A 21,548-nucleotide genomic window follows, 5' to 3' on the forward strand; every position below is an offset into this window, starting at 1 on the left:
TGGTACCAGGGATTGAACTGAGGACCTTGCACTTGCAAGGCAGGTGGCAGAAACATTGAGCTTAATCCCTGTCCCAGAAGATTACTTTTTAAAAACGTAATTCTGTCCTGCCTTAATGTCAGCTGTGGCATGGCTGCACAGGTTATTGGGGCAGAGTCTGAGGGTGGCATCCGAGCAGCCTGCAGTGGCACCAGACCCTTCCTGACAGGATCATTAGGTGTTCCAGCTAATGCCAGCTGAAAACGGGCAAAACCCAAACTGTGCAGCTACTCATATCTTTTAGAAACATTTTAAGAAAAATAACCTTGCATTGATTTTTGTTTTTTGAAAAGCGTTAATTACTTCATATCGTATGCATAATAGGAGATGCTGAAATTGAAATGTGCACTGTACCATAGCAGAGGTGAAAAGGAATAACTAACAACAATACACACTGCTCCAGGAATCTAAAACTGAAAAATTAATTTTCTAGCAAGTCATTTGGAAACATTCTATGAGCTTGTTGGTCATTAAAATGATTCTTATGTTAGCAACTTAACGAAATAAAAAAAAAAAAGATTGCAATAATCCTGAGTACAGTTGATAGCAAGGCCCAGCATGAAAAGAAAGATAATGACCCAGTATTTAGTTAGTATTATGTTTCTAAATCTATATTTGTATTCGATAGGAAGCAAAATATGTCATTTGGTAAAACTGAGGGATTAGTTGTAATAATTAAGGGTCGAATGTTATTCCTAAAACTAAACAAGCACATGATATGGCAGAACTTTTAAATTACAGGTCTGGATGAGATGTGGAACAAAAGACTTGCGTTGGCCTCTGTAACAGCTGGCATCACAATGTGATAATCACAAATTACACTTTAGCCCTCACACCGTCACGTGTAATTTAATGAATAGATTAACAAAAGAGAGGAAAAAAAGGACTAACATTTACAAAGGCCACTTTGTGTCGCATACTGTGCTGGATTCGTAACTATTCCTGATTCATTGACTTCACATAATCGCTCTGGAAGGTAGGTACCCTTTCTGGTTTATGGATTGCATTTCTGCAAGATGATAAGTGCTCATGATTACCCCGTTAGAACACCCAAGTTAGTCCTGAGTCAAAGCTCCAGCTATTCCTACTATACTCAGTGACCTTTAAGTTCAGCATGTTAGCTGTATTGAATATTTGAGGGAAAAGCAATCATGATATCTACTAAAGGAATAATATTTTAAGGAACAGATTTTGCCTAATTGGTCAGATGTTATTTCCTGTGGTTGAAGAGGCATCTTACTCAATTTTAAAGCTTTATTGGTGCTAATGAATGGAAAGATCCTTCAGTAATTTCTTTTTGTTCTATACATTTTAAGAAATGATCTTAAAAATAAAGATTTGTCTGTCATCATGTTCATCTCTCTAAATGTCAGTTACCTTAAAACACTCCAAAAAACATGCTTGTGTGAGAGAGAAGGGTTTGGTTTAAACTAACGTGGATATGGAGGCTGGAAATGTCAAAATAAGCTCTGATGCTACTAAATAGGTAGAATTTTATATAACTTATAAATCTTTAATATATAAAATCTCTATGCTCTCATTATACTTTTGCTTCAGTTAGAAACATTATTTTAAAAAAGCTATGCTTAGCTAATACTGCACATATATTAGGCAGGGACAATAATGATCTGCACAATAAATTAAAAATTAATGTTAAATTGCATAGGTCAATAATTTCCACACATGGATTTTCACACATTAAGTAATGATGGTAAAAATGTATTCGTGAATAAATGCTATTCCTGAAGCATATATTGCATGTCAGACACTATGATGTGCTCCTCAAACATTATTGCTTTTAATCTCTACATCATGTTTGTGAACTAGGTGTGTTAAAAAGAAGGAAACTGAACTTAATGAAATTGAGAAACTTGTCCAGGGTTACATGGTTTCACACATACCCCACCTGGACATTCAACCTACGTAAAGAAGGCCAAGACGAAATTATTTTAATTCCTGATTTTAACTACTTTTGTATACCATTTATAACTGTTGTGTTGGAGTAAATGATTCATTTTCACCTTTTAATATTGGGAAATTTCTCCTATTATTGTCAAATTTTTCCCTTTACAGGGAACCAAAGTCCTGCAGATGTTCATGTGGTACCTGAATCCGCGGCAAGTCTTTGATCTTTCTCAGGAAGGGCCAAAAGATGCGTAAGTCTGGAAATTCCCTGTATAGTTCACATATTTTTAGGCAAGTGATAACTTTCTGATTTGGGATCCAGCTGCATTATTGATTATCTTGTGAAATATTTTGTGACCATCACTTACCTCCTCTCTGGCTTATAATTTCTTTCCTTTAAAACTTGATTTCATGTTGCTAATCCCATTGGATTAATTTACTTCCAAATTTGTCTTCTCAGTTATTGACTCAGTGAGCACATGTAGTGTGTTTGCTGCTTGTGTATATGCACCTGTAGATTATGCCCCTCAAATCTTTAACTTGAGAAAAGACTTTTTTTGTATTAGCACACGTGCCAGCCTGAAATGTCAATGGGAAAATAGGCCTAACTCTGGGAAGCACAGCCATGTACATTTATGAACATTGGTGTGTGTGTGTGTGTGTGTGTGTGTGTGTGTGTGTGCTTGCATGTGTGCATGTGTGTATGTATGTGAGAGAGACAGAAACACACAGAGAGAGAGAGAGAGAGAGAGAGAGAGATTAATTTATTGTACTTAGGGACTCCACACTAGTGTGGGGGAAGCATTTTAATTCCTGTTCTGTCCTTTTCTGAGCTTCTCAGAAATCCCATTCTCTGATTTTGTTAGATGTTTTAAAAAGTAAATTTAGATGGAGGTGGCTGTGCATAGTGGGAAAGAGCAGGGACATTTTCCACTGTTGTTTATCTCTATACTAAATCCATCTACTTAGCCCTGATATTACTTGATAAACATTAGAATATAAGGGATACCTGTTGTTTTAATTTTTTTACTAAGCAATATCAGAGACAAAGAGATATCAACTGTGAGGTGGTTTCTACAGAAATGGTGTTCCTGCATAAAATGAGGAATTACAGATTTCAAGCATGCAGGAGAACATGAATTATGAAAGTTTAATTTACTGTGGTTCTCAAAGTGTATGAATCTTTTTTTTTTTCCACAGAGTTTATTGTAAAACTTCTATGTATTTTTTTTTTTTCTGTATTTGATTGTGTTAAGGTTAACCTGCTATCCTGGCTTATGCCTGTTTGGATGTTAACTTTTTAGAGGATTTCATCACTTTAGTTAGATGTTAGATAGATGTTTCATAGGTCACCATAGAGTGTGTAATGGGCCAGGAAATATTTTCAGAAAAATATTATTAGATTTAAATCAGTAACATTAACAGCTCTTCTTAAGCAAAAGATTGGAAAGGGCCAACATTCCTGTATCTTCTTGAAAGCCAAGAAGAAAGATAAAATGAGGAACTTCAAATATATAAATTCAAAATTAAAATGAAAACACAGAATCTTCCTACTTTTGACTGGCCATATAAACAAGGCTGTGAAGGTGACTTCTGGGTGTGGTAGTAATAATGAGAGTGGGGAATCCTGTCCATCTTTTTTTAAAAAAATATAGTCCTGGGATTAAGAGTGGGAAGTATAGGTTTGAAAAATAGATCCAGAAAGAGCTAATAAGATATAAAGAGGAGACTTACAAGGACTATTAATTACTAGTTAAAGATGATTTTCTTTAAGAAAGGAGGGGGAAAACGGGAAAAGAAAAAAAAAGGGAAGTAAAAACAAACTAAAAAGAAAAATAAATGTATCAACACAGTAATGGGAGGAATGAGAAGTTACACTATCAGATGTACCCAACTCATTCCATCATCAGCCACTTAAAATTAAAGTCTGCTACAGAGGTTCAGTCCGGTTGTTGGAGTCAGTCCTCCCACAAGGTGTGCGTATCCTCACGATTGTGTCTTTTCTCCAGTGGATTCCACCTCACTCATTTTGTCCTGTGTCTTCTGTCTGCTGTAGGCAATAATATGTTCTCTTGTTTATTTTGTCTCCTGTTTCTTCTGCAGACTTGAATTGTATAGGAAAGTACCAAACCTGAGAATTCTGGCCTGTGGTGGGGATGGAACGGTAGGTTTTTGAAGGAGAATTCAATTCTTTCCCTGATTTCTTCTGTTTTTCTTACTGTTTTCCTTGTGATGGGCTTATTTTTCATCTTCAGTCTTTCCAGTCCCCTACAATGAATGACTGTTGTTCATTACTTATAACCCCTAAGGCTTAAAAGGTACTAATCTGTACTTCCCCTTTCTAAAATATGATTCTCTCCTTGAGCTGCTATATCCTTTTTTATATCCTTTTCTATTCCATAAGGCAAACGTGTTCGTAGAAATGCAGTTTATAGGTGGCTCAGTTCTTTTAAATATGTAAAATGGCATCTCCACTTCTTTTTAATACTTCTTATTGTTTATTTGTTAAATTTATTTTTTAAACTGACACATAAGATAATAAAAATATGCATATTATTTGAGTATCATGTAGTTTTGATGCATGTATACATTGTGTAATGTTGAAATCAGGTTAAACATTTATTGCCTTAAACATTATTTCCTTATGGTAAAAAAATTCAAATTTTTTGTAGCTTTTTTATATATACGCTATATGCTTAACATTTCTTGTTTATAGTCTCCCTACTGTAAAGCTCCCAGAAGAGCTCCTTACCCCTGTCTGACTTAACACACTGTTCATCAGTCTCACCTCTCTCTGTCCCTCGTTCCCTTTTACTCTTCCCCAGTCTCTGATAATCACCATTCTACTTTCAGATTCTATGAAATTGACTGATTTGATTCACATATGAGAGAGATCATTTGCTGCTTAGATGAGTGCCTGGCTTATTTCACCTAACGTAATGATTTCCAGTTCCATCTATGTTGCTGCAAATAACACTTTCATTTTTTATGTCTGAGTAGTATTCCGTTGTGTATATTTTCCTAATCCTTTCATCAATTAATGGATGCTTCCTTTGCTTCCGTCTCTTTGCTATTTTGAGGAGCTTTGCATTGAACGCAGGAATGCAGATGTCTCTTGGCCATGGTGACTTCATTTCTTTTTTAATGTATACCTAGTAGTGGGATTGCTGGATCATGGAATGGCTTTAAAATTTTTTGAGGAGCATCTGTACTTTTTGTTGGCTGTAATAATTCGCATTTCAACCAATGGTATGCAATTTTTTTTATACCCTCACCAGCCTTGTTATCTTTGGTCTTTTTTGATAATAGCTATTCTTACTGGGGCAACGTGCCATCTTATTTTGTGTTTTATTTACATGTCCTTGATGATTAGTTGTGATGAGCATTTTTAAAAATACACAGTTGGCTTTTGTATCCCTTCTTTTGAGACATTTCTGTTTATGCCTATTGCCCACTTTTTTTGGTAACAGGGATAAAATTTGGGACCTTACTGAGCTAAATCCCTGGCCCTATTGCCCACTTTTTAATTGGGTTCATTTTTAAAAAATTTCTTGTATATTGTGGATACTAACCCCTGGTCAGATGTATATTTCACACATATTTTCTTTTAGCCTATAGGGTATCTCTTTACTTTGATGATTGGTTCATTGCTGTGCAAAAGCTTTTTTTTTTTTCCTTTTAAAGCTTTTTGGTTTTATGTAGAATTGTTGATCTGCTTTTTTTTCCTGTACTTTTGGAGCTTTTTCTAGAAACTCCTTACTCCTTCCAGTGTCCCGAACATTTTCCTCTGTGTTTTCTTCTAGTAGTTTCATAGTTTAGATTCTTACTTTTAAGTCTTTTGTCCACTTAGAGGTGAATTTTGGTAATGGTTAGGGGTCTCCTTTCACTCTTCTGTACATGGATATTCAGTTTCCTCAGCACCATTAATTGAAGGGACAATACTTTCTCCAATGCATGTTCATAGAAATTTTTGGAAGATTATTTATAGTTGTGTAGGTATGTTTACTTCTAGGCTCTATTCTGTTCTGTTGGTCTATGGTTCTGTTTTTTATGCCATTACAATTCTGTTTTGATAATGACTGATTTGTAGTATATCATGCATTCAGGTAATATAATGGTTCATCATTCTTTTTGTTCAAGATGTCTTTGACTATTTGCACTTTTTAATGATTCTGTACAAATTTTAGGATATTTTCTGGCTTTGTGAAGATTGTAATTGATATTTTGAGAAGGACTGAATTGTATCTGTAGATTGATTTGGGTAGTATAGCTATTTTAAGAATATTGAGTCTTCCAGTCCCTGAAAACAGCATGTCATTCCATTTATTTTTGTGCCCTCTTCAGTTCCTTTTGTCAGTGTTTTATAGTTTTCTTTGTAGAGATCTGTCACCTTTTTGGTTAAATTTATCCTTTGGCATTTTGTTTTCTTTGTGGCTATTATACATGTAATTGTTTTCTTAATGTCTGTTTCAGATGATTAAATATTGTTGGACAGCATTGTTAGTGATTTTTATATGTAGATGTTTGTATCCTGAAACTTTGCTAAATGTAATTATTAGTTTTAATAATTTTTGATGGGGTCTTTTGGGTTTTGTATATGTATTATCATGTCATATACACACAGTGACCATGGGTCTCCCTCTTTTGCGAATAGATACCCTTCAGCCTTCCTCTTTTTTACTTTCCATGGCTATGGCTCTCAGTATTATATTGAATGGGAGTGGGGCTTCTTTTACTTGCTCTAGATCTGAGAGTGAAGCCTTTGGGCTTTTTTCTACAGGGTATAATGTTAGTGGTTGACATAATAAATAGCCCTTATTATGTTTAGGTACATTTCTTCTATATCTAATTTGTCTACAGTTTTTATCATGAAGGGGTGTTGGAAGTTTTTACATTTATTTTTTTATTAGCACATATTTGCAAGTCATGCAGTTTACATCTTGGAATGTCCACATGTACATATTACAGCTTGTTTCCTGTTTATAAAAAATCCCTTTCCCCTTCCCTAACCCTTCCCCTTCTGCTTCTCTTATTCTCTATCCCCTTTTTCATACTTGTTGGTACTTTTAGTCTTAGCTCACATTATGGCATGTAGTATTTACATTAATTGGGATTATTAGGTTCCTGTGCATAGCATGTTTTTATCTTTTTTATTTCCTCTTCCCTTCCTCTTCAACTCTTACCCTTGCTACCTTGGACCACTTCCTTGTTGCAAGAAATATGTGGGGTGTTGAATTTTATCAAATGCCTTTTCAATATTTACTGAGATGATCTTGTGGTATTTGTCCCTCATTTTGTTAATGTGGAATGCCACATTGTAAAATTTGGATATGTTGAAACATCTTTGTATCTCTGGGGTGAATTCCACTTCATCATGGAGAACATTTTTTTAAAATGTGCTATTGTTTACAGTTTGCCAGTGTTTGGTTGAGGAATTTTGCAATTTTGTTCATAAAAAATATTGGCCTCCAGCTTTCTTCATTTGTGATGTCCTTTTCTGCTTTGGTATTGAGATAAAACTGGCCCTGTAGAATGAGCTGTGGAGGATTTTGGCCTCTTCCATTTTTATGAGTAATTTAAGAATTAGTGTCACTTCATCTTTAAATCTTTGATAGACTTCAGCAGTGGAAGCATCTGGCCTTGGGTATTCTTTGATAGGAAATTTTTTGAGTTCTGATTCAGTATCATTACTTGTTAATACTGTTCCATTTTTCTATTTCCTCAGTTTTGGTAGGGTGTATATATCTAAGAATTTGTCCATTTTTTCTAAGCTATCAACTTTGTTACACATTTGTTCATAATAATCATTAATGATCCTTTGTATTTCTTTAGTGTCAGTTGTAATGTACCCCCTTTTCATCTGTCATTTTCTTGAGTCTTCTTTTCCTTAGCCTGGCTAAAGATTTGTCCACTTTGTTTATTTTTTCAAAAACAAGATTTTGTTTCACTGATGTTTTGTGTTTTTGGTTTTGCTCTCATTTATTTCTGCTATGATCTTCATTATTTCTTTCCTTCTACTAATTTTGAGTTTGCTTTGCTCTTGTTTTTCAAGTTCCTTGAGATTCAGCAATAGATTGTTAGGAATCTTTCTGCTTTTTAAAGAATGTAGATGTTGACTGCTGTGAATTTTCTTCAGTGATCTTTTGCTGTATCCATAGCTTTAGGCATGTTGTGTATCTGTTTTTATCTATTTGGAGAAAACTTTAATTTCCTTCTCAGTTTCTTCTTTTCTTTATCGGTCATTAAGAATCAGATTGTTTCTACATATTTGAATAATTTCCAAAATATTTAACTTTTGATTTCTAGTTTTATTACTGTATTGTCAGAAATTTGTGATGAATACATTTCTTTTAAATTTGTTGAGACTTGTTTTCAACAAGTTGTATGCTTTATCCTGGAGAATATCCCATGTGCTTATAAGAAGAATGCGTTTTCTGTAGCCTTAGATAACGTGTTCTGTAGATGTCTGTTAGGTCCATTTAGTCTAGGGTGCAACTTGACTGTGCTTTGTTTGTGTGTTTTTTGTTTTATTTTGAGAGAGGGTCTCATTATGTATTTTCAGCTGGTCTTGAACTCACTGTGTAGCTCAGGCTGGTCACAGACTCATGACAATCCTCCTACCTCACCCTCCTTCCTCAGTACTGGTATTATAGGTGGGTGCTGGCATGCCTGGCTGACTCTTTTTCTTTGTTGTTTTTGTCTGTTCCTAACAGTATAAGGTTAAAGCCTCTTACTATTTATTATTATCTTGGCGTCTATATTCCCTTTAATATCCTAATATTTGCTTTACATATTTGTGTGTGTATATATATATATATACATACACACACAATTCTAACTATATAACAATTCTAAATCTATATAATATAATTCTCTCTATATATAGAAATAACTATTCTAAATATGTATATATAATTGTTATTTCTTTCTGCTGAAGTATGCCTATATTATTATATAATAATCTTGTTTCTTTTTAATTTTATGTCATAGTATAGCTACTCATTTCTCTTGGATTCCTTTACTTTCAGTTTGTGCGTGTTCTTGGAGGTGGAGTGAGTTTCTTGTAAGTGGTATGTAGTTGGATCTTGACTTTTCATCTATTAACTCACTCTATGTCTTTTAATTAGAAAATTGAATCCATTTATATTTAAGGTAATTATTGACAGGTAATACCTTAAGGCAACCATTTTGTTAGTTGTTTTCTAATTTTATTATAATTTATTACAAATTTTTTATGCCTTAGTGACTTAGTCTTGTAGTGCATTTTGATTCCTCACTTATATTTTTGATTTGTGTATTATAGATATTTGTCTTGGGCTTACCATGAGGCTTACAAAAAGTCTTTTAGTTCTAAAATGATATTTTGCTGATAGCAAGTTAAATGAAAATATAAAAATATACTAATAAAAATCTTCACAGTTGCACTTCACATATTTTGAATTTTTGGTGTCCAGTTCTTAATTTTTCTGTATTACCTATATCTTAACATATTAATTATTATTTTTAATTGCTCTGTTTTTAATTCTCTGTAATAAAGACATGCATGTTTTACTCACCATGCTTACAATAGTAGAGCATTCTAAATTTGTATAGTTTTTAATCTATCTTTCAATATTTCTTCATTAATATCTTTTTCTTCTAGTTTAAAGAACTATCCTTAGCATTTCTTATCAGACAGATCTACTGCATATACATATTCTAGCTTTTGTTTGGCTGGGAGTGTCTTTATCTCTCAATTTCTAAAGCATAGCTTCTCTGTGTACTGTATTCTTAGCTGGCAATTTTTTGTTCCTTCATTACTGGGAATATCTCATCTATTGTCTTCTAACTTAAGATTTATGCTGATATATGTGTCAGGAGTATCGAGACACACTTCTGTGTTGCTTCTTGTCTCTTTTTGTCTTAAGAAACTTTATCTTTCAACTTTGGGAGCTTGGTTGAAATGTGTCTAGGATGGAGTTGGTTGAGTTGAATCTGCTTGGCATATTTTTCAGTCTAAGGATTTCTGCTTAGTTTTTAATTGCTTCTATTTTGGTTAGGTTTCTATGTTAGAGTATTAAATATTTCTATGTCTTTTCTTGAAGCGCTTTCAGGTTCCTTAAAACAGCTGTTTTAAATTTGCCATGTAAAAGTTTGATCATACTGGATACTATCTGATCAGTTTATGGTGCCTTATTATGATTGTTAGGTGAGTTCATGGTTTCCTGCAAGTTCCTAATACTTTATGTGGCATGTTATCTGGGCATTGAAGGATTATTTACTTTAATAAACTGACATTGTTTGTGTCTGTTTTCCCCAGATGTTTTTAGCAGGCTGCTTATTTCCTCTGAGTCTGTTTCAGTACTGAGTGGTTCTCTAAAATGCAAGCTAATTTTGTCTGCTGTTGGTGTATTGTCACTCTTTTAACACTGGAGGGCAGTCCAAGCCCAGGTTTGTTTTAAACCCACAGTTATGAGGGCCAGGGATTTAGCTCAGTGGTGCTGCTGCCTGCCTCACAAGTGCAAGGTCCTGTCTTTGATCCCTGATATCAAAAAAAAAAAAAAAAAAAAAAAAAAAAAGGAAAAGGAAATTAAAAAGAATGATTTATCCTCTTCCCCAGCTCATTCACTAGTGAAAGTGTAGTCTTTTACACTTCTTCCACAGTCAGGCTCTTATGCTATCCCCATTGCCATTAATGCCACCAAGGTGTTGCACACTCTGAGCCCACAGCCCATCAAGACACGGCACTAGGGTAGGACCAAAGCTCATACTGCTACTGGCTGCCTGTTAGTGAGGTGGATTCAGGGAGGATTTTACTCAGCTTCCATTTTGCTCTTTTTCTTTCCTTTTATTCTAATAATTGGTCATATTTAGTAAGAAGAAATATGTTACACACTTGAATTATTGCATTATCTTAGTGGTAAACTCAAAGTATTGATGGACATTGTTTGCCTTGGATGTTATTTGTTGGTCCCATTTGTATTCATTTTTGAAGACAATGTGGAATTGGGTTAAAGTCAACTATCTTGTACACATTTTCTCTGTCTTAGTTACTTCCCCATTGCTGGGACAAAATACTTGACACCCACAAGTTAAAGGAGGAAAGGTTATTTTAGTTCACATTTTGTAGAGGTTTCTGTCCATGGGTGGCTCCAAGGCAGGGGAACATAGCAGAGGGGTTTGGCAGAGGAGAAACAGCCTATGACAGGGCAAGAAGAAAGCAGCTAGCAGCAAGCTTCCCTTTCCCTTTATATTCCATACATATTACAAGCCTATTGGTTGGTGCCATTCACACTCAGAGTGGGTCTTCTGTTTTCTGTAAATCCACTGAGCACCACACAGAACCGTGCTAATCCAGTTGCTAGACTGTCGGGTTGTCACATGCCCATAATTCATAGTCACACATTTTAGATCCAGCTACCTCAAAAAAGCCCTACGTATTAGAGCATGAGGCTTTCAGGGCACATCTAGATACAAGCCATAACATTTGCTATTTATTTTATCTCAGTTATTTCTTCATTTGGTCTGTACATTTGTTGATATACTTACCAAAGGTAAGGAACTGAGAATCATGACAGATGTGTTGTCCCATGCCTCTTTCTTCTAGATTTGGAGTCTTATTTTGGGAATCTAGGAAATTGTTTTACAACTTTTCTTTAGTTTTTTAAAATCTCTATAATTAGAATCCTAACCAAAGATAGCAACAAAATCTCCTCACTAATTTTTTTCTTCTAGCACAAAAGCACTTAAAACAGCATCATGTACACATCAAATAGTATTAAATGCAACTGGAATGAAGAAGGACAGTGATTTCAGTGGTCTCTCAAGATATTTATTGGTGAGAAAAAGCATTTTTCAGTTGAGAAAACAGCATTTACTACTCTGGAAAATTCATTATATAAATGATTAGCATATGAAATGTTCATTATAAAGTCTTACTCATAGAAGAAAAACCTATTTACCTTTGTTTAACTGATTTTTTAAAACCACAACCTGCCAAGTAAATTTCAGCTGGTTACATACAGTACTCGAGGGGGCTAAGTTAAAGCACGTGCTTAGGAAGCATCAGCAGTTCATGGTTAACACTCCTATAACAAGAGACAGTTAGCAATAGAAAAGCATAACAGATTTATTATTATATGTGACCATACAGGTTTCAGATGAATGACTCAAAGGCCCAGGAAAAACTAGTTGTTTTTATGCTTGGGTTTGCTGAGGAATGGGCAGCCATATACAAATGTGATTGGACATAGAGGGTGGCAGTGGATAAAGGCAGAAGCCCAATGGGGCCTGAATGTTTAGATCTGCTGGGCTGCTCTGTATAGTACCCTTTCCTTCTAGGTGTAGGGAAGGACTCTGTCTGGAGTGAGGGTCTTACGATCTACTATCAAACAAGTTAGGTCAGGTAATTACTTTATGGCCAAAGAATTTCATCATGGCCATCTTTTAGACAGGAAATATGTGTGAGTTGGAGGGTAGTTAGATTAATAGTTCTAGGTTTTTATGGCTTGCCTTTGGGGGAAAAGGGCTAATTTCTGTGATCTGTGTTGGGGAAGAAGTATTTGGGTTTCTCTTACTGGGAAAGAGAATGAGAGGAGAGAAGGTTCCTGGAGAAAAATCAGAGGGAAACCTTTGCTTCCTAGGTCCTCTTGCATGTCCTTTCAATAAGAACTGAAGTTTAAAGCACTCAGAGTGCTGAATGCTACATCTTTGGGTATAGTCTCCTGAGGCCCAAATTGTATAGTTTTCTCAAAGTCCTTTAATAAGGGATTTATAGCTAAATACTTCTTGGCTCAACCATACTTAACATTATTTATCTTTAATGAAATGATAAACCCATTATGAATCTTTACTGTGGTTATGTTCCTTATTTTAGAATCTACTTACCTTCCTATATGACTTCAGCATCATACACCTCCTTTTTCTTTGTTTAAATTTTAGTGACAGTGACAAGTTGAGGATTTTCTGGATGTCCTGAATTCATAATTATTATTTTTTTTCTTAACTCAGATACACATCAATTATCTGTTATATCTCCAGCTTGATGAAGTCTTTCATCATTCTTTGAGTGTTTCACCTGTCAAATCTGCTCATTTCCTCTAACCCTCCTATTAGACCTCTTGTTTGTTAGCCTTTTTGCTTCTTTCTTTCCTCTACTTTGCACATAAGTGTAGGCAGTGCTGTGGAGACGATCTCTCCAATTATATAAGTGTTTGATAACACGGGTATCAAAGCATAAATGAAAGAGCCAAGTCCAAATACTCATGAAACATAATTAGAGAGTTCATGCCAATGTCTGAAGGAAAATAAAACCGCAGAAGAGTAAGGACAACTAAGCGTCTGTTCTGTCAAGAAAACAAACTGACAAAGGAGATTCACGAGATTGTCAGTGGTTATTTTTAAGGCGAGACTGAAGAAATAACGTACATTTGGAGACTCGGAAGTAACTGGTGTTTTCAAGAAAGCAGTTTCAGTAGAGTGCCTGGGAAAAAGGCCAGAATGATGAGTGAGACTTTTGCAATACTAATGAACTTCTAAGAGCCAGATCTAAGTACAGTGTTGAATAGATGTGAATTCTGTGTTGCCATTGTTATCCTCCTCCGTAATACATATACTACTTGGTTCTCCTGCCTTTTTAGCCAGACCTTTCTAGCACCTTCTCATTAAATATAGCACAATTAAGAGATATTGCACAAGATTAAATATCTTTATAATGTGCTAGGTAGGTGCCTTTTCTTCTCATGGACCTTACCTGTATTCTGAATTTCAGTTTTCATATCCTCCTGTGGAGCTCACGAGTCCACGAGTTACTTACATTTGTGTGTTCATAGTCACTTTTAGCAGGCATGCCTAAGATAAAAGCAGCACATTTACAGACTTCTGAACTAATAGTTTTGTTAATGGTAATAGCTGCTCTTTGACTACCTAGAACCAAAGCTTTATCTTGTACCTTGTGGAAACCCAGGTTTTATTTTATTTTGCCATGATAAACTAGGGTGTTTTGTGGAAAAGAAAAAAAATATATATATATATATGGGGTCTGTGCACTATTTATCATGGTTTGTGACTGTGTGTTTTTTTTTTCTTTTTTTTTTTAGTTTAGAATGTGAAGCTTTTCATTCTGAGTGGAGGCAGAGTCTATGTAAAGAAAGGCAGACTGGAGGATTCATGACGAAAAGCTGCTGGCTTTAGGCAAGTGGAGCGTAGATCTTGAGAGTGTCAGGTATACATAAGGTGTTCAGCATTTGGTTAGTGAGTGCATCCATCAGTGTAGGAGCTCTCAGCATGCTGCCACTGTGGTGACAAGACTCAAGGAGGGAGCCGAGATGTAATATTTTTTATCGATTAGGATAAGGCCATATTGTTCCTTATCTGTATTATTTTACAAACAAAGCCTTATTTAATGTATTGAAAATTTGCACTATTTTGGAACAAAGTTCTTAGGCTTCCCTATTAGTTACCTTAAACAATCTGTTATTAAAAATATAAGGAAGGAGAATGATCTGTCTCACAAAAATGCACTTGGAGGTGGGGGTGGAAGAGTTGGCTGTGCCGCCATTTCTGTGACATTTTTGTGACTCTCTGTATCTGTAAAGGGATACCTTTGGGTCTCTAATGTTCTTCATAGCTGTAGAGTTCTAATAGCATAGACCAGTGCTGTTCACGAGAACTGTAATGTGAACCACACTGGTGGTATTGAGTTTTCTAAAAAGCACTTCAAAAAAAAAAAAAAAAGTGAAAAAATAAGCATAGGTAAAACATACTGTGTTACTTATCTCAGATGTCATGTCATCATTCAATCTGTAAAGTTGATTACTGAAATGTTTTGATCAAACCACGCATCCAGTCTGAATTGGTCACTGTCGAGGGCTCAGTCGCTGCACATGGCCAGTTGCTGCTCTTTTGGGGAGCACAGGCCTAGTCTCTGTTCTGAGGTGGTTCTAAGTCACAGATTTTGGATGATCTTGGTTCCTTTTTGAGCACTAGACTAAGGTAATATTCAGCTGACCACAATGATCTCAAACTTCTGTGCTTATAAAGCAGTGGTAGTCACTTGTTAGCCAAGAGGCAAATTTGTATTTCCCCATTTTCTTGGTTTTAGCTGCATCTATCCAGTCCTCCCTGGCTGTTACCCTGCTTGACAATAAAGGCACTTGAGGCCCACATACTCTCCTGAGGCTTCTTAGGGCTTAATCCATGGTCCCTATCTATCTGGCTTCTAACGCTGATGAAGTGGGCTGGATCAGAAAGTCCACTTTTAGTCATCTTAATATCATGTTAAAAATCTGGATAGAAATTGATTTTAACCATGCTTACCTGCTTATTTCTGGCTCATTTGGCTACCCTAGGTTAGGAAACATCTTAAATGGCACGTGCTTTCCTGACCTGCCCCAGCCAAAGCAAGGAAGACATTATTATTTTCATTTAATTGACAGAAACAAGTGGATTTTTCTGAGCTCCTTTCCTCCCTCAAGCTCAGCCTACCTGTATCCCATTCTCTCTCACAAGTAAAGCCCATGTTACACCCTCGGTGTGTACTCACTGTGATGTACAAATGGAGGCCCTAAATATACATTCTACTTCAAAAAAGAAAAAAGCCTATACTTTGACTTTTGTCTTGATTTCTTAAATACATTTTGTTAAACACATGGTAACTTTGTAAATCATTAAGTTCATAAAATGAAAATATCAAAAAGAATAATGATTGTTTGGTCCTCTTTCTCGTTATTCAGGTGCCTGCCTTGGATACCAAACTCCACATATGCTCAAGTTCTTCCTATAAAATGGCACGCTGTTTACAAGGAACATATGCACACCCTCTTGTATATTTGACATCATTTGTAGACTGCTTATGAGGTGTGATTGAAATATAGGCAGGATATTTAAATTAAAAAGATTATAGTAAAAGACACATTGCCATTAATCCCACTCAAAATATTCTCCCTCACTTTAAACACTCTCATCCAGGGTTCTCACCACTTTCTGAAGCAGTTCTGGAAGTACTCTTTCTTGATCGAAAATATGGTGAGTGTTGCTACTGAGTGTCATCCCGTAGAAAGGCAGACGGGTGAAAACATTACAATGTGTCCTCATTCACGTTATACACTGGATCACACACTATGTAACTTCTGGCTCTTCCCCAAAGTAAAGACAACCATTAAAGGTAAATATTTTGAATTGTTGGAGAACATCGAGGCACCCACAAATGCATAACTAAAGACATTTATGGGACAGATATTCCAGAACTACTTCAGAAAGTAGCAAGAATGATAGGATAAGTGTCGTTAAATGAAGGAGAGCCTGTTGAGAGGAGTTCACAGCCATATATTTTTTGCTGTAATAAATTTTTAAAAATTAACATTCCCTGAATTTTTATCATACCTCATTTAATACCTAATCCAGTATTTAAGTTCTGTAAATAGTTATATTGTCTAGGGAATTATGACAAGAAGGAGATCTGCACATATTCAGTACAGACTCAACTTTTTTCTCCCCACATTTTTAATCCACAGTTGGTAGAATTCTCTGATGCAGACTCCCTGGATACAGAGGGCTGATTGTGTACATAAGAGAAAAGGTCCAGTGCTGGGTCTTGGTTTTCTTTCTGAGTTGAAAATGTTGTCCTCAGCCTCCTTTGAGTCCTCTGTACATTTTCTGCCACTTACACTGTTCTACAATGTGGACCTGTTCTTTTAGAAAACAGTGTCAGTGATGTTCACCTGCATCACTCAGCCATGTCTCCTGTTAGAACCAAAGGTGGAAAACTTTGCTGGAAATCATTCAGTGACAGCTCCATCTGACAACGGACAGGTGGTGGCAGCATTGACCAACTGCTGCTGCCCCATAGCTGCTCAGTGAGGAGGTGGAGGCCCTGGTGTTCTAAATCTGTCAGCCTTGCTTTTCCTAACCAAGGAAAGAAACAACTCTGCAAGCTGGAATATGATTTGGCCCAATCAGGATCACTTTCTTCAGTTCTGGTGGAAAATATGCCAAGTCCTGGGTGTTGCACAGAATTAAATAATTTAATTGGAAGAGTGCTGGGTGAGCTCTGGAGATAGTTTGGAGCTGGTACAGCACTGGCACACAGCGTCTGCCCACAGACTTGCTCTGTAGCTCCAGGACTTCCAACAGACCAAGCTTCTGTGATGGCAGAGCTTCCACTAACAGCTTTAGGTAATTTTGTTCTTATAAGGACAAAGACACAGGTTATTATTCAACGTCATTTTTTTCACTTGCTATTATAGGGGTATTTGTGCCTGTGATTTTTTAATAACGTAAATTTATGACAGCACAACTTGGGTTTTAATGTTCTTTATAGTCTTCACAAGAAAGGCTTCTTTTTTTTCTTCAGCTTTAATTGAGTTTATTGGTACATTTTAGGGATATAGTACAGTTACATTCATTGTTGGGAATTTGTACCTCTACATGACAAGCCTTGGTTCTCATTTTTTCCCCTTGTCCCTACCCTCCCTTCACCCCCTCCTCCCCTCCCCATCTACAAACACTTTATTTCCATCTTTTCATTATCTCACTTTTTTTTTCTTTTTCCTTTTTACCCTTCCCCTACCTGTCCCACCTTCCCTACACCTTTAGCTCCTTACTTCCCATTTCTAAATGTCAGTAATCTTATTAGGATCTTCTGTATTATTGTAGATTATTCACACCAGAGAAACTATTTGGTATTTACACATGTGCCTTATTTATTTCACTTAGGAGTATATCTTCAATATGTATCCATTTTCCTACGAATGAATCTATTTTCTCATTTTTTATGGCTGAGTAATATTCCATTTTATAGAAAAACCACATCTTCTTTATCCAGTTTCCAACGGATGGGAAAATGTTTCCATTTTAGCTATTACAAACTGTGCTGCTATAAACATGGGTGCGCATACTTCTCTGTGATATGATTCTTTTAGTTCTTTTGGAAAGATACCCAGCAGAGGGATGGCTGGGTCAAATGGAACCTCCAGTCCAAGCTCTTTGAGGTTTCTCCATATTTATTTCCATAGTGGTTGCATCAGTCTGCACTCCCACCAACAATGGAGAAGGGTTCCTTTCTCACCACAACCCCGCCAACATTTGTTATTGTGTGATTTCTTGATAGCAGCCATTCTTTGTGGGGTGAGGTGGAATCTCAGTGTTGTTTTCATCTGCATCTCTCAAATGATCAGTGATGTGGAACATTTTTTCATATATTTACTTGCTGCTTTTACTTCTTTGTCTGAGAAATGTCTGTTCATTTCGGATGCTCATTTTTGAATCGGGTCTTTAGCATGCGAACTAGCAGCTAGAATCAACAACTGGGATCTCATCTTATTAAAAAGCTTCTGTACTGCCAAAGAAACCATCGGCAGAACTAAGAGACAACCTACAATGTGGGAAAAAATTTTTACCAGCTGTTCCTCAGACAAAGGACTATTATCAAGAATATATAAAGAACTCAAAACAATCAGCCCCCTCAAATATAAAGGCTTCTTGATTTGATGGAAGGCAAAGGTGGGAGTGCTTTGAAAACTTAGGGTTCATGTTTAAAAATGGAGCTATTGGAAAAGGGCATTTTGCTTCTAGGAAATGGTCTTAATTCATGAAATGAGGGAAAAGAAAGAATAATACAGTTGAATCATAGTAGTTAATTTTAATTAGTGTTTCTTACTATCAGATACATGCAGAGAAATGTCTACAAAGTACTGTTATCCTCTTTGTGTTACAGATGATAGAGAAACAGATTAAGTGACTTGCTTAAGCTTACACAGCCAATGTGTGATAGAGCTGGGTGTGATGTTTAGGTTTCTTTGTCAGCTTGATTGCCTTGGGAGTTGCCTAGAGGATTACTGAAGCAACTTCTAGATACATCTGGGTGAGTCATGGGTGTGTAACTGTAGGATCTATCAGCTGCTCCTTGACCCCTTCCTCTCTGGTGTTCCTTTCCTGTACTCTGCTTCCCATGATGGGCTAAGCAGCTTTGATCCACCATGCCCCCCCGGCCCCAACTATGATGGTCCGGCCTGGACTGAGTCCTCAAAATAATCCTCTCCCCCTTTAAATATTTTATACCAGCAGCAGGGAAGCTGACCCATACACCAGGCTCCATCCCTGTGAGCTCACTTGTTCTGGGCTCTTCACCTCTGCATTATGTGGCCTTCTGAGGACCTTGGCTGCAGAATGGTAGTCACTGGAAAAGAAGAATTATTCAGGGAAGGTAAAGAAAAGATGTAGACTCACCTGAGTCAGAGGACTAGCAGCCTCACAATGGTTGTGCATCAGAGAATTTCAAGATGAAAACAGAACAAAACTAAATCAACTGTTCTCTGAAAGACAAGAGGCATTTGATGTAATGATGTCATGATGAAATACAAGCTTATCTGCTTGTACTCAGGGAAAAATTGATTATTTGACCACCCGGCTACTGTGAAAGGGAAATAGAATCTGTATTTATCCAATTTGTAAAGCAGCAAAACCTTTATATTCAAGCCAGTTACACTTTTCCCTGTTCTGGACTGGCAGAGGAGAGGAGAGGATAAGAAGTCCACAGGTCCTGAGGACTGGTGGAACCCTAGCTCAATGTCACCAGAGCTCCTGACAGCCTTCTCTGAGAAAGCACACAGGATCAGAGAGTCTGAATGAGGACAGAGCAGTGGTACCCATAAGAGGACTGTCAGGAGACACACCATCAACTTATGTAAGTTACAAGGTGCTTTTTCAAAGTAACTTGGGAATTATTTGCATTTCATAAGCAGTAAATGAATCCCCTTCCTTTGCCATCTGTTTTAGTATTAGTGTTACTGATGGCATTTTAAAATCTTTCTTTGTTGGCTCATCTTCAGGGGGAATTGTTTGATTTCTACTTTTCTGTCTCTATCATTTCACTACCACTTTCTGGTAGTTTATAATTTTTTCTAGAACTTTCAGATTACAGCTGGGCTTTCTGTAGATGGCCAAGGCTCGCACCGTGGGCAGATGTAGGGAATGGGGAAGGTCAGTGATCTTCTAACCAGCTCTCCGTCTACATTCTTGTTATGAGGTGGCAAAGAAGGATGTAACAGCAGGCAGTGAGGAACAGACAGGGTGTGGTGTATTAGAAAGAACCAGGGAAAGCTGTCATTGGACGAGGGGGCAGAGATGCAAAGGAAGTGCCCGAATCGAAAAGCTTACATAATGTGCACAGAAGGGCAAAGAACTGCAGAAGTGCATGTTTGCTGATGTTTGCAGCTGCTGCTTGCCACTGCCTATGGCCAGCAGATTCTATCAGGTCTTTATCTTCTACACTTGAGGCACATCTTACCTTGCCTTAGTTAACTCGGTCCTTGTGCTTTATCCTCTACCTCAATCCTGGGAGAAGTCAGGCCAAGCATTTACCAGAGAGAGGCTTTCTTGGTTTCTTCCAGCAATGGCAGGTCTATTCTATGCTTTCCAGGAACTGTGGCCACAGGTGGTGTTTATGTTAGTGGGTAGTTAGTTCCTTTAGAAATGTCTCGGCAGTTAAACGTATTCCAGGTCCTTCTCACCTCAATCAAAGAACGAGACAAGCTGAAAACGGTGCCAAAAGTTTATTCAAAGAGTAAGGGAGCCACTGGCTCTGCGGAACAAACTTGGACTGAACAAAAGAGGAAAAGAGCAAAGCAAAAATAAAAATCCTGAGTCTAGAAGACACGGTGGGCCACTGTGAAAGTGTCAGGATAGCAGGTTTCTAGGGTCCCCTTCTTTTATGTGATCCACATCTGGTGGGAACCTACAAGAAGTTCTGCGTATGGGGCCTTGAGAACAGTGTAGATCTTGGGATCTCACCTCGCTCTTTGTCCAGACAGCCTGAGCCACGGCCCCGTTTCCCAGCTCAGCCCTTCACGTCCCTGTCTCCTCTCTTCTTCCTGCACAGAGGGATGCTGTGTGGCACAGCCTCCTGCCGGCAGGAGGTGGGCTTGTCCTCCTCACTGTCAGATGCAAACCAAACTTCCTGTCTTCCTTTGCTCCTCCCAAAGCCAGGAGCCAAGCTGCTCCAAGCTTTTACCCCCCTGTGCCACTTTGTGTTTTGTGTCTGGCCCATAAAGGTATGTCCTCTCTCTTCTTCTTTTTAAAAACTTCTTCTTTCCTTTCCTTTACTGTCCCTTCCCTCCCCTTCCCTCCTAGTCCTTCATCATTGCTTTGTCTAGAGTGAAATGGGGCGTTGAAAGTGGAAACAAACAGTAATACAGTATGTTTACAAAAAAAAGAGACATATTCCTACTAAATATACATTGCCAATGTAAATCTCCCTAAAGTAAAATGGGCTGTCTTGTGAGTGCAAATCAAAAGTGATAGTTTGAATGATCAGCTCACAAAAAAATTTTAAAGAGAAGGCCTCCCCTTTTCTTTCTCTTGACAGGATGTTGAATTATATTTCTGCTAGATTTAATTTCCTATCAGTGAATCTGTTCTACTCATGGATATTTGTGTCTGCTGTCTGTGATCTGGGATTGTTGGGCTTTCTGAGTGTTTACATCCTTTTAAAGCCCTATAATCCCTTCTTGTAGTTTATTAAACCTCTCTACTTTCCTTGTGTTAGTTTGTATTTCTTGCAGCACAGGAACAATGTCTAGCACAGTGTCTGAACTAATTTAGCATCTGGCATTGTTTTGTTTTGTTTT

General features: G+C 37.0%; 1 protein-coding gene across 12 annotated transcripts in view; it reads left to right on the forward strand.

The window, feature by feature from the left end:
• The window catches only part of Dgki (diacylglycerol kinase iota), a 441,978-nt gene that overhangs the window by 237,101 nt on the left and 183,329 nt on the right, over nucleotides 1-21,548 (forward strand). For all 12 annotated transcript variants that reach the window (XM_019208591.2, XM_033764527.1, XM_033764526.1 and 9 more), the window contains 2 exons: nucleotides 2,113-2,195; nucleotides 4,048-4,108. In XM_019208591.2, coding sequence (XP_019064136.1) covers nucleotides 2,113-2,195; nucleotides 4,048-4,108 — 144 coding nt within the window. The remainder of the gene's footprint in view (nucleotides 1-2,112; nucleotides 2,196-4,047; nucleotides 4,109-21,548) is intronic.

Source organism: Fukomys damarensis, unplaced genomic scaffold (genome assembly GCF_012274545.1).
Source record: "Fukomys damarensis isolate Sample0158 unplaced genomic scaffold, DMR_v1.0_HiC HiC_scaffold_16, whole genome shotgun sequence".
NCBI lineage: Eukaryota > Metazoa > Chordata > Mammalia > Rodentia > Bathyergidae > Fukomys > Fukomys damarensis.